General features: G+C 32.0%; 1 protein-coding gene across 1 annotated transcript; it reads left to right on the forward strand.

The window, feature by feature from the left end:
• The first annotated feature begins 291 nt into the window (after positions 1-291).
• Positions 292-5,210, forward strand: LOC148283044 (NADH dehydrogenase [ubiquinone] 1 alpha subcomplex assembly factor 2-like). Its single transcript, XM_088224140.1, has 3 exons — positions 292-510; positions 1,989-2,142; positions 3,755-5,210. The coding sequence occupies exons 1-3, from the start codon at positions 417-419 to the stop codon at positions 3,942-3,944; spliced, it is 438 nt and encodes a 145-aa protein (XP_088080266.1). The 5' UTR covers positions 292-416; the 3' UTR covers positions 3,945-5,210.
• Positions 5,211-13,557: the final 8,347 nt, after the last annotated feature.

Consider the following 13,557-nt stretch of genomic DNA (forward strand, 5'->3'; position numbering starts at 1 on the left):
GCAGACATTTGGACTTTCTCAAAACATCGTTGGGTCAATAAAAATCTGCGTGAAATACCTTTGATTATTTTATAGCTGTCACAATCACAATATTCCAATTTATCATAAAACGACACTTTTACAATAGAAAAGTTGCACAGTCGTTTAAAATCTTTGATAACCTCTGCAATTCGCGACAATAAATTTTGATATACATAACCACAAGTTATCAAACATTTACGAACACAAACAATAAATATTATGTCTCTGCTTTAAATGAATCGATTTGTACTTTGTCTATGATTCATTTTGACGTATTATTTGTAAGTTAGGTTAGGATTTTGAAATTTTTACAATTCTCTACGAAAATATAAAATACGCAGAGCCTTTTGTAAAAGAATTCACTATTGTTTTATTCCAGTATTTGACTGAGTAGTATGGCGAAAAGGACGCCGCATTTGTGGAGAAATGTCTTTACGAACTTTATTAATTCTTTTAAAGGCGTAACGAAGCCGAATGGGAAACTTGTCGGTATGTTTTTCAATTATAATACTTTTATTTTGAATATTATCTTTTAATATTTTGTCTTGTATGCTGAAGTTATGGGTTTTTAATGTGTTTCTTTAATTTTAATTTCTGTGTTTGCCACTGTTTTTGTATATTTATACATAGAATTAAGAATAGTCCAGAAACCGCATACGCACATCAAACAGAAGGCGACTAAACTACTCATAAATGAGTAGGTTTACGTTTTGACCCATTAGTTTCTTTGTAGACGTCGCTCAGTACGCAATTCTTTCGAATTCAACTATGCCGCCGTGCTGTGTCCTTTTAAAGTGCAGAAATACTGCTAGGATCTTAAAGAAACAGGATGCATCACATTTCATGTGTAATTAGCAAATGAATGTATAAGTAGCAAATGCATTACTTAAAAAGTGAATTATTTTTCCATCTGTCAGATTGTCGAAGAACCAAAATTGAAATTTCGTTAGTTTTGCCAGGGTATTATTTTTTTTACCCTGCTTTGCTCATCTAATGAAAATTGGATGTTGGATTAAACAACTCTATCGTGGACATTTCACCGTCATTATCTTTAAAACAACAAATATTATTTAATATGACATAAAAATATCCGTTTTATGTAAAATATTTTTTATTTTTATTTTAAGTTCAAAGCTCATTAATTCAATTACTCTTATTAAATGACCCTTTACTTTTCTACTCTGTTGTGTAAATCAATATTTCCGCGTGCACAATAAAATTTTAGATAAATTAACAGATTGCTTTTTTTTTACCTTTTTTTATATTTTTTTTATTTAAATTTTTTTGTTTTTTAACAATAAACATAATAATTAAACAGTGTATTAAAAAAAAAGCAAAATTGCATATCAATGAAATACATATTAATAGAAAAATTACCTTACATTTGTGTTATGATTTTATTTTTTCCCATCTTGCAACATTACGCGGCGACATGACGAATGCACGTAGTGAAAGTGGGCATAGTGGGGGAATTTTTGGACACAGTCTGATGTATTCAAATATGATTCTACTCTCCTTCTGGACTATTCTTAATTCTATGTATTTATAATAATATTATTTGGCTGATTTATGTAGCGCAATTTTAGTGAAAAATCACCTCAAGGAAGCTTTACAACTGTATACTTAAAACTTCACTTAACTTAATTCAAATTCAGTGTCAAAAAACATCTTTCACTCAACTGTCGTCTTCGTAATTCCACAAATAAAAATTACTAGTAAATTAAACTTTTAAAACACAGCAAATTACTAAAAACTTACAGGATTTAAATTTTACTTTCAACATTTGTCGCTATCTCCTCTAACCAAGGTCGTTTAATTGGGATCAGTCCGCCTTTTCTTGTTTTTGGTTTCGTAATCGTGTGGATTTAAGACGGGCAGGCATTGATGTATTAATACGTCGACGGGCCCTATTTTGCCGTTACGTAATGTTCGGTCGGTGGATTTATCCGATCTTGTTTTATTTACAGGCGAAGACTATTTGGGGAACAGATATTTCGAGATCCCCGCGGATCCTTCCGTCGGGAAGAGGAAGCCGTCTCGATGGTTCACTCCTACGTCCGGAGAAGCGGGTTTCGACCAGGAGATGCCGGCTGAATGGGAATCATGGCTGAGGTTCCGAAGGTAAAAGATTTTGTGCGAAATGCTAAAAAGAAATAAAAATAAAATGCTCACTTTCGTCTCCTTGACATTCCATTTTGAAGGCTTGTAATCAAATAAAATAATATATCCAACATTATTATCCAAAAATAAGATCTTTTAGAGCAGAAAATTTTATTTCGAACGACGTATACCCTTTACCAATTTGTTTGAGTTTTGGTGCTTATTTTTCAATTTGGAAAAAACAGACCCAACTTAAGTTAACATCCAACAGACGGTAAACAGGCTAAATCGTCAATATGAAACTGAGCATTTTTATTTCTACAATGTTTTGAGTATGTCCAAATGCTTGCAGACTGGCTGGATTTCCGCCCAAAGTAGTTATTCATATTTAAATTTGTTGCAACAGAGAGGGAAAACATTTTTTGTTTTCAGGCGTTGCCTAGTATGTGAATTGGTTCAGCCGGATGAATCTCACCCGCATGATGGTTGGTTACACACATAAAGAGAGACATTTACCCAAGCGTCAACCACAACCATAATACAAGATACTCTAATAGGGATCTGATACTAAGTGAAGGGGTCAACACTGTTCTGGCATCGAGACAACACTATAACGTCGGCAAAAAGGTCCATAACCTTTTGCCAGAATCGTGGAAAGACGGGAGTGTTGTCAAGTTACGGAAGGTGTTGACCTCGCTCTTTCGTGACATTGGTCGTAGGGAGTCAGAAAATTTGATGCATGCCACGGATTGGAGAACCTTACTGGACGTCAAAAATAAAATATAAAAAATAAGGAATAATTTTAAAAATATATATTTATAGATGACAACCATGAAGTTTCGCATAAATAAATTGTCTATGTTTTTATGAATGTATGTATGTGTATGCGCATGGGTGTATGTACGTGTGTGTGTATGTACATGTGTATATATGTGTATATTTATATATACATGTGTGTATATATGTGTATGTCTGTATGTATATGAATCAAAATGTGTATCCGAATAAGTTTATATTTTGTTTGTCTGTGCTCTATATTAATTTGTTAACTATTATAATATATAAAAATGTAATTGCCTAGCTTGGAACGGGGTATGTACCCTCGTTAGCTGGGCAAAGTGAATATGGAATTGTATTTTGATAAAGAGTGTGAATAAATAAATAAATAAATAAATGATAAAATAATTTATTGTAATGTTGATTCTACATTTTGTTTAGAGAATATAACCCTGAATGTCCCCAGTCGGCGATTGAGATCGTACACAACATTTTATCCTAATTATTTCTATATGTATGAATTAAGATATTTTATTTTGTAATGTACATATATATGAATAAATAAATGATAAATGATAATAAATGATAAATCTTCCAACCTTCAAATAATACGGCGCACTTTGACATAAAATATAAATAAAGATGTTTATTGGCTATTTCGCCCCCGGTATTCCAAAGGCAGGCTCGAAAGCAAACCGCTTTGTCTTTACTGGCATATATTTAACACCCTTTTTATTTCATGCCCATTAAATGTTTTGCTTTTAACTATGAGAGAAATTCGATTGTCCGGCTAAACCACTACGACTATGTTTGAGTTTGTTTCCTCCTATCTACCTGAACTGTTTCTGCGTTCCAGGTCGGAGCCGCCAGCGCTGGAAGAGATCGAGCACAACCTGGCTATCATAAAGCTGAAACAGCAGAACTCGGCGCTGCTGGAGGCCAAGGCCTCCAGCGAAAGGCTCGAGCGAGGAGTTCAGCTGAAGACGGACGACAAGGGCCTCTACTCTTACCCCAAGTACACAGACTACGAGCAAAAGGACAAGTAAAAGAAAAACGTATGGGACGGCCGCTGACTGAAGAGAAAGATTTCAAATTAGTTTTAATTAATAAAATTACTAATATTATTTATTTATTATTGTTAAATTTCTTGTTGTTTTGTTGTAAATAATACAGTAAATAATGAATGATGGGTTTTGAGTGAGTCTAGATATTTGTAGACAGGCTTTTCTCCCTAGGGAGTTATTACGAGGAAATGCAGTCTGACTTTTCTTCATACAAACGTATTCTGTGTTTATTTCCAGGATTATGGCCCTCGAGTGGGGATTTTTTTACAAACTGCAAATATAATAATAAAAATACGTATGAGGCAGGGTGCTGACATGAATCACCCTTTTTTGGAGGGCTGTAATTTTGTAATGGTCTGAATACAAAAGCTGAAATTAAGTATCACTGTAGCTCAATTATCGTATTTTCGTTTACTCTAGGTCGGGTACAGTGGATCACAAATTAATCACTGGGGTGTCCCGTGCCGAGAGAAACATTTTACAAAATGTGAAACATGCCTGAGATTAGCTATTTAACAACATTAACATAATAATAACAATAAAAAAACGTAATTAATCCAATTAACCTAATTATCATTAACATAACAAACAATAAAAAACTAAAATAATCATAAAAAACATAACCAATTTATATAGACCAATAGAACAAATTTCATACACAGTACATACATTTTACCTATTTGGCTTGATCCGCGCGCAACCCACTTCCACTATCCATTTCTTAATAGCAATTTTATATTGTGAGAACTCACTAATTGCCCTTATGGATAGTGGAAGTAGATTGTACACTTTGACCGAGTAGTAGGCCAATCCTCTTTGACCGAAGGTTGTATTTATTTTTTTGCAGCATCAGGGTGGAGTATCCAGTAACTCTTGCATTTGTAACGGAAGGTAGAGAATAATGTTTACGTGCGTATAGTAACAAAGCTTTTACATAAAGTGAAGGGATATAGATGTTCAAATATGGGCAGAATGGTGAATGTTACAAGTGTATAAAGTGGCCACTTAAATCAGCCAATGACAGGTCATAAGCTCTATAGATGCCTAGACTTCTATATTACCTTCTCTGAAATGTTCTTCATCTCTATTGTAATATATTAATTATATATTTTTATTGGTATTCATAGTTTGTGAAATTTCCCTATCACGAAGACCATCCACCAATGAACTTGGACATCTGTATCTTGGATATAATATTATGTTGTAGGTACTTAATCCTAGGATGTAAATAAATTATTTCAATAATGATATTTTTTTAATTTTTTAATTCGTCTTCAACATCACTCTTATCTGGATCCAACAGTGCATCGAGCACTGCATCAGAACTCCGATCGCTGCATATCAACGACCATTTGAAGATCTGTGTTAAGTTATGGTTTCATGAGAAAGCGGTGCCGTTATCTATCAACGACCATTTGAAGATCTGTGTTAAGTTATGGTTTCATGAGAAAGCGGTGCCGTTATCTAGCCGCCATGATGTAACAAGACTATCATGTAACCAGAGACGTCGACTTAGAGAGAGCAGTGCCTTTATCTAGCTGCTGCAATAACCTTATTTTGTTAACTGATCAACTAATTTAGGCATTATATACTTGGACTCGAGAGTGGAACAAACGTCATCCTACAGATGTCATATATCTTGATTACGAGAAAGCTTTTTAATAAAAATAAAATAATATATAATAATATGATAATAATAATGGTTAATTAACAAAAAATTACAATTTCTATATCTACTACGTACATGCTTAGGTAATAGATTTCTCTGGATTATGTCTAGTCTACCTAACTAGGTACAACCTGTTTTAACCCTTATACTGCTAAACAACGATATATCGTTGTTGTTAATCCCTATCATAAAGTTCTAACTAGACTGATGCTGACGTCATAATCCCCAAAAGGGTAAATGAATTCGGGAACTGCTGGTTGCACTTAACCGTCAGTGGTATAAAACATTTTCAAAACATACAAATGACTTATTCGACGGGTTATTATTTAGTTTCGTACCTATTTCAGCCCTACGGAAAATTTTATACAAAAAATGTTTTCTTACGCGCTGTAAAAATTTAAGCATTAAATTGTACAGCAAAGTTTCTTGAAAATGAATAAAAAATAATTTAAAATATTTTAATGAAAACCAACAACTTTAAACGACGTCACTTGTTCATATGAATCAACCAATGATAAGAGGGTTAATCCGGTAATTTCCGGTTTGCTAATCGTCAATAAACCAATCAACAGAACTAACCGAGAAGAAGCGGAAGAGACCTTGCGATGTCACACGTGGATTAATGTCAGAAATACAAAACTTTAAAAGATGATACGAGGGTTAATCCGGTAATTTCCGGTTTGCTAATCGTCAATGGACCAATCAACAGAACTAACCGAGAAAAAGCGGAAGAGAACTTGCGACGTCACACGCGGATTAATGTCAGAAATACAAAACTTTAAAATATCGTAGCGCTGATAATACGATACATAAAAATTGAAAAAAAAAGCTTCGTCTATTAACATTTTTTTTTTAAAACCTCTAAACATCCTCATTATAAATTTACTTATGTTGTTTAAATTTGCAGTGCTTTTAAGAAAAGAGAAACGACTAAACACGGGAAACTTCTAGCTAGTCGGGACCTGAAACTGAACTTTTTTACATTCCAAAAACAGTGAAATAAAAATAAATTAATGTTAACAGTTAGATTTTTAATCACTTATATGATATTTGAGGAAAATAATTATATTTGGTGTTTTCCCCGCTATTAAACCCGAGTCAGTGATTACGAAAATATTGATGTACTTCCGTAATGAATAACTAATTGAATACTTTACCTTTAATATAATAACTCTTATCTAGTGAGGTCCCTATATCACCGGAAAACCCCATAATTAAGAATATAAACAAATAAGTAAAGAGCCATAAAACATAAAAATAATTCACCATGGAACCTAATGATTGTCAATTAGGACGTTTGAATAGTAAAAAAATCATTTGTTAATTTATTATAATGGGTACCCACAGTAATGGGAAATCAAAATGCTTTAGCTGTTCATTAGGTAGTAATTATTACTAACAAAACGTAATTATTACCATACAAACTCTATTCTACAAACAAAGCGTAAATGAGGTATATCAGCTCGATATTGATCCAAAAATACTTCAGAAAAAGCTTCTTCGATTTCGTGCTCTTCGTAAGAGTCATATTATAAATTATTATCACAACCACTTAAAAAAATATCGTTATTGTCATATTCACTTTCGGAATAGGTTGAGCTGCTAAGCCTCCGAGTTTCTCGGTGAGGTACTATTATTTTTTTATCACTTTCACTATCCGTTATCATTTTGAATTATATATTTTGTAAATTTGTTCATAATAAAAAGGACGCTTTGCAGAGTTAAATTGTTAATTAGAGTAACAAAGTAAGATTAAAAATATATATAAATGTAAAAAATATGTAATTGACCTCAGCTGTTTGTAATTTCGGCAACTGTTGTCTATCTCGCTCAGTCCATTATGCGTGAACTAGCTATTATCGAAACGGAATATTTTTCTTAGAAGAAATATCAATTTGTGAGACATTTTTTTTTTTAATTTAAATTATATTATAACAACTACCAAGAAATAATATCACTTCTTTGTACATTTACCGGTTACCTTTAGGTTTCAATCTAAATAACTCCTTACAAACATTTAGACATACTCAAAATATTGTTGATTGAAATAACTTGCATAAAAAATTTAAAGTAATTTTAGGCATTACCTAGGAGGTGAAATAATTTATCCAGATGAAACTTACCGACATCAATAAAGGTTTCAGCTCTTTTAGTTTGCAAAAGTCAACAGATGGAAGAGTTGAGGTAATGTAAAAATAATCAGAATATGTATGTGTAGACATACCCAGAATAGTGAATATCTCGCAGTGTGTAAAGTGGTAATTTAAACCAGCCAATGACAGATCATAAGTCCTGTAAATGCTTAGACTTCCATATCCCCTTGGCAAAAATGTTTTTCTTCTCTGTTGCAACAAATTTCAAGATATATTTTACTCAATTTTTGTTTAAATGCATTGATGGAAGTGGTAGGTTTGATAATTTATAACAGAGCACTTTGCTCCGCAATTAACGAAAAAACTATAATAATTATTTCGTTTCAATAATAACAATGCGCCTTGAGATTGCAGTACGAGATCAGTTTGTTTGTTTTTATTTTAAATTAAGAAAGGGTTTACAACCGCTGTACGAAAATTGTCTATTTGCGGCACGAGTTGTCCATCTTGCTCACTCCATTAGGCTTGAATTAGACATTTATGAAATGGAAGATTTTTCTTGGAATTGCAATTAATTGATTAAACAGTAGTGTGTTTGGAAAACAACGTATTCGATAAAATATTTTTGAAATGTATAAATAAGAGGATTTCTGATTAGATTCTTGAAAAACTGCGTAGCAGCGTAAGGGTTAAGGCAGATAAGTTATATAAGGCCTATTTTTAAATCAGGCGATAAATCTGATGTTAGCAATTATAGGCCCATTTCAAAATTATCTTGTATCCCTAAAATGTTTGAAGCTATAATTGCTAGCAAAATCACGCCCATGTTTAAGAATATACTGATCGATGAACAGCATGGATTTAGATCTGCCAGATCAGCCACCTCTAACCTGGTAGATTATACCCAGGTTATTGTCAAAGCACTCGAAAATGGTTAGCAGATTGACGTTCTTTATACAGATTTTTCTAAGGCATTTGACAAAGTAGATCATAAAATTCTCATGTATAAATTACATGCCTCGGGAATAAGAGATCCATTACTCTCATTTATTAAATCGTATCTAACTGGTAGGACACAAAATGTTCGGATAAATAACTATTTATCAACCAGTATTGATGTTACATCGGGTGTACCTCAGGGTGCTCATTTGGCACCCCTGCTTTTCAATTTGTTTATTAATGATGTTGCTATATCATTCTCTTACTCTCGTTTTTGGCTCTTCGCGGACGACAACAAAATTCTCAAAATAATTCAAACTTTACAAGACTGCTTTCTTCTTCAATCAGACATTAACTCTTTTGACCGATGGTGTAAAGTCAATAAATTAGAACTAAATATTAAAAAATGCTAAATAATGTCATTTCATAGAGCAAAACAACCAATTTCCTTCGAGTACCATTTAGAAAACTCCAAAATTGATGTAGTCAAGTCCATCAGAGATTTAGGAGTTGTTTTGGACTATAAACTGACATACAACGAGCATATAGATAATACAGTAAATAAATCACTGAAATTACTTGGCTTCATTAACAGAATATCATCTGATTTTACTCATGTCCATACAATCAAAACTCTTTATTGCTCAATTGTTCGCCCTCTTCTAGAATATGCCTCCGTGGTCTGGTCTCCATTATATGTCAATCGCATAAATCACATTTAACCAGTCCAACATCGCTTGCTTCGAAAAATAGCGTGGACGCTCGGACTAGAGAGAGATAATTATTCTTATGCTGAAATAGAGTCGATGTTTAATATTTCTAGTCTACAAAAACGTAGAACTAATATTGACTCCATATATATGTTCGGCATACTAAATGGTATAATCGATGTTCCATCATTACCGGGACAAGTAAAATTCAATATTCCGACTCGTAGATTGAGAAACAATGAAGTACTGTTCATCGACCAGCATAGAACAAACTATGGCCTAAATTCTCCAATGACCCGCCTTTGTCGTATTGTTAACTCAAGACAAGATCTGGACTTTTTTGGTTGAAGTTTACAAGGATTTAAACGAGCACTAAATAAATAGTCCAGATCTTGTCTCGATGTCCCTTATATTTGTCAATGCTTCTTTTTTTTTAAAAATGTTTTTAACCATTCTTTTATTGTAATATTTAAACCTTATAAATTGTATACATGGACAATGTCCGTTAATAAATAAATAAATAAGGCAGACATTTTTATGCAAAATGAAGTACATGACTACCTACTAGTTAATTTATTATACAGTTGTACAATATTTAATTAATACCATTTTTAATAAGATTTTTCTCTTAACCCTTATACTGCTAAACAACGATATATCGTTGTTGTTAATCCCTATCATAAAGTTCTAACTAGACTGATGCTGACGTCATAATCCCCAAAAGGGTAAATGAATTCGGGAACTGCTTGTTGCACTTAACCGTCAGTGGTATAAAACATTTTCAAAACATAAAAATTACTTATTCGACGGGTTATTATTTAGTTTCGTACTTATTTCAGGCCTACGGAAAATTTAATACAAAAAATATTTTCTTACGCGCAGTAAAAATTTAAGCATTAAATTGTACAGCAAAGTTTCTTGAAAATGAATAAAAAATAATTTAAAATATTTTAATGAAAACCAACAACTTTAAACGACGTCACTTGTTCATATGAATCAACCAATGATAAGAGGGTTAATCCGGTAATTTCCGGTTTGCTAATCGTCAATAAACCAATCAACAGAACTAACCGAGAAGAAGCGGAAGAGACCTTGCGATGTCACACGTGGATTAATGTCAGAAATACAAAACTTTAAAAGATCGTAGCGCTGATAATACGATACATAAAAATTGAAAAAAAAAAGCTTCGTCTATTAACAATTAATTTTTTTTAAACCACTAAACATCCTCATTATAAATTTACTTATGATGTTTAAATTCACAGTGCTTTTAAGAAAAGAGAAACGACTAAACACAGAAAACTTCTAGCTAGTCGGGACCTGAAACAGTGAACTTTTTTACATTCCAGAAACAGTGAAATAAAAAATAAATCAATGTTAATAGTAAGATTTTTTATCACTTATATGACATCTGAGGAAAATAATTATATTCGGTGTTTTCCCCGCTATTAAACCCGATTCAGTGATTACGAAAATATTGATGTACTTCCGTAATGAATAACTAATTGAATACTTTACCTTTAATATAAAAATTATTATCTTGTGAGGTCCCTATATCACCGGAAAACCCCATAATTAAGAATATAAACAAATAAGTAAAGAGCCATAAAACATAAAAATAATTCACCATGGAACCTAATGATTGTCAATTAGGACGTTTGAATAATAAAAAAATCATTTGTTAATTTATTATAATGGGTACCCACAGTAATGGGAAATCAAAATGTTTAAGCTGTTCATTAGGTAGTAATTATTACTAACAAAACGTAATTATTACTATACAAACTCTATTCTACAAACTATTCTACAAAGAAAACGTAAATGAGGTATATCAGCTCGATATTGATCCAAAAATACTTCAGAAAAAGCTTCTTCGATTTCGTGCTCTTCGTAAGAGTCATATTATAAATTATTATCACTATCACTTAAAAAAATATCATTATTGTTTAATTCACTTTCGGAATAGGTTCAGCTGCTAAGCCTCTGAGTTTCTCGGCGAGATACTATTATTTCTTTATCACTTTTACTATCCGTTATCATTTTGAATGATATATTTTGTAAATTTATTCATAATAAAAAGGACGCTTTGCAGAGTTAAATTGTTAGTTAAAGTAACAAAGTAAGATTAAAAATATATAAATAAATGTAAAAATTATGTAATTTACCTCAGCTGTTTGAAATTTCGGCAACTGTTGTCTATCTCGCTCAATCCATTATGCGTGAACTAGCTATTAGTGAAACGGAATATTTTTCTTAGAAGAGATATCAATTTGTGAGACAGTTGTACAAAAACATTATTTTTTTTAATTAAAATTATATTATGACAACTACCAAGAAATAATATCACTTAGTACATTTACCGGTTACCTTTAAGTTTCAATCTAAATAACTCCCTACAAACATTTGGACATACTCAAAATATTGTTGATTAAAATAACTTGCATAAAAAATTTAAAGTATTTTTAGGCATTACCTAGGAGGTAAAATAATTTATCCAGATGAAACTCACCGACATCAATAAAGGTTTCAGCTCTTTTAGTTTGCAAAAGTCAACAGATGGAAGAGTTGAGGTAATGTAAAAATAACCATGAATGTGCATGTGTAAACATACCCAGAATAGTGAATATTTCGCAGTGTGTAAAGTGGTCATTTGAACCAGCCAATGACAGATCATAAGTCCTGTAAATGCCTAGACTTCCATATTCCCTTGGCAAAAATGTTTTCCCTCTCTGTTGCAACAAATTTCAAGATATATTTTACTCAATTTTTGTTTAGCATGCATTTATGGCAGTGGTAGGTTTGATAATATATAACAGAGCACTTTGCCCCGCAATCAACAAAAAAACTATCATAATTATTTCGTTTCAATAATAACAATGCGCCTTGAGATTGCAGTACGAGATCAGTTTTGTTTGTTTTTATTTTCAATTTAGAAAGGGTTTACAACCGCTGTACGAAAATTGTCTATTTGCGGCACGAATTTTCTTTCTTGCTCACTCCATTGGGTTTAAACTAGATATTTATGAAATGGAAGATTTTTCTTGGAATTGCTATTAATTGATAAAACAGTAGTGTGTTTGGAAAACAACGTATTCGATAAAATATTTTTGAAATGTATAAATAAGAGGATTTCTGATTAGATTCTTGAAAAACTGCGTAGCAGCGTAAGGGTTAAACATTTAAGTTTGTAAGTGAAAATTCTTGATGGAAGTTCATTGTAATTTATTATAGAAATAAAAGATGAGTGATACTTTAATCCACAAATTTGGAACATCCAGTAACCGGTTTCATCGCTTTCGCGACATCTTCAAGACTGGTATCTTTATTAAGGAGTTCAATGTATTTATACAAAACAGAGGTAAGTATAGATAATTTAAAATTATATGAACGTAAATTAAACAAAGTTATTTTTATCTTAAGGATCATTATCAGATTTTTTTTGGGTTATAGTTAATTAGTATGAGTTGATATAATGCTATTTTAATGAGCTTAAGTATTTTATTAAAAAATCAAATAAACCTCTCTAATCTACCATGCAAGAGGTCTCGTGTTTGATTCCCGGCACGGTAGACATGATAGATTTATTTAAAAATATGTTTTTACACTAAATTTCATAGTCCCTGGACTGGCACCAGAAACGTAAGACTGATCATCTTATCTTACCTTCATGAAACAAAAAAATCAAGATACGTTGCGTTTTGCATACTAATACAGAGCCCTATGCACCATTAGATGGGGAATGGGAATGATGATTTTTAAGAGTGCAAATGAAAATTTAACACAACATTTTAGTATAGTGTTGTTGTTTTTTTTCATTAAAAAAAATCAAATCATCAGCGGAACATCTCGCGAAAATCGAAGTAAGTTTTTACGGGAATTCGACGGATTTTGTGTAAGTTTTAGCGGAAATGTAAATGACAAGGTGGCAACACCTACAGAGTGCTTACAATTTTCACCGCTAGTTGTATTTCGGGCCCCGTTCCAAAATTTCAAGTATATAATATCTAATATCTTTTTCAAAATTGTACGCCTCCAACTACATTTATCCATAAAAAAATACCGAACAATCACAGAAAGATCCAACGCAATCAGAATAATCAAAAAAGAAAGTGTAAATATAACAGAATTTCGGTCAACGAAAGTGAAGTGGTAATTTATTTTGAATACGACCATTTTTCGCGTTT

This window comes from Micrasema longulum, unplaced genomic scaffold (genome assembly GCF_059751315.1).
Source record: "Micrasema longulum isolate JH-2025_06_02 unplaced genomic scaffold, ASM5975131v1 h1tg000267l, whole genome shotgun sequence".
In the NCBI taxonomy this organism is placed as follows: Eukaryota; Metazoa; Arthropoda; class Insecta; order Trichoptera; family Brachycentridae; genus Micrasema; species Micrasema longulum.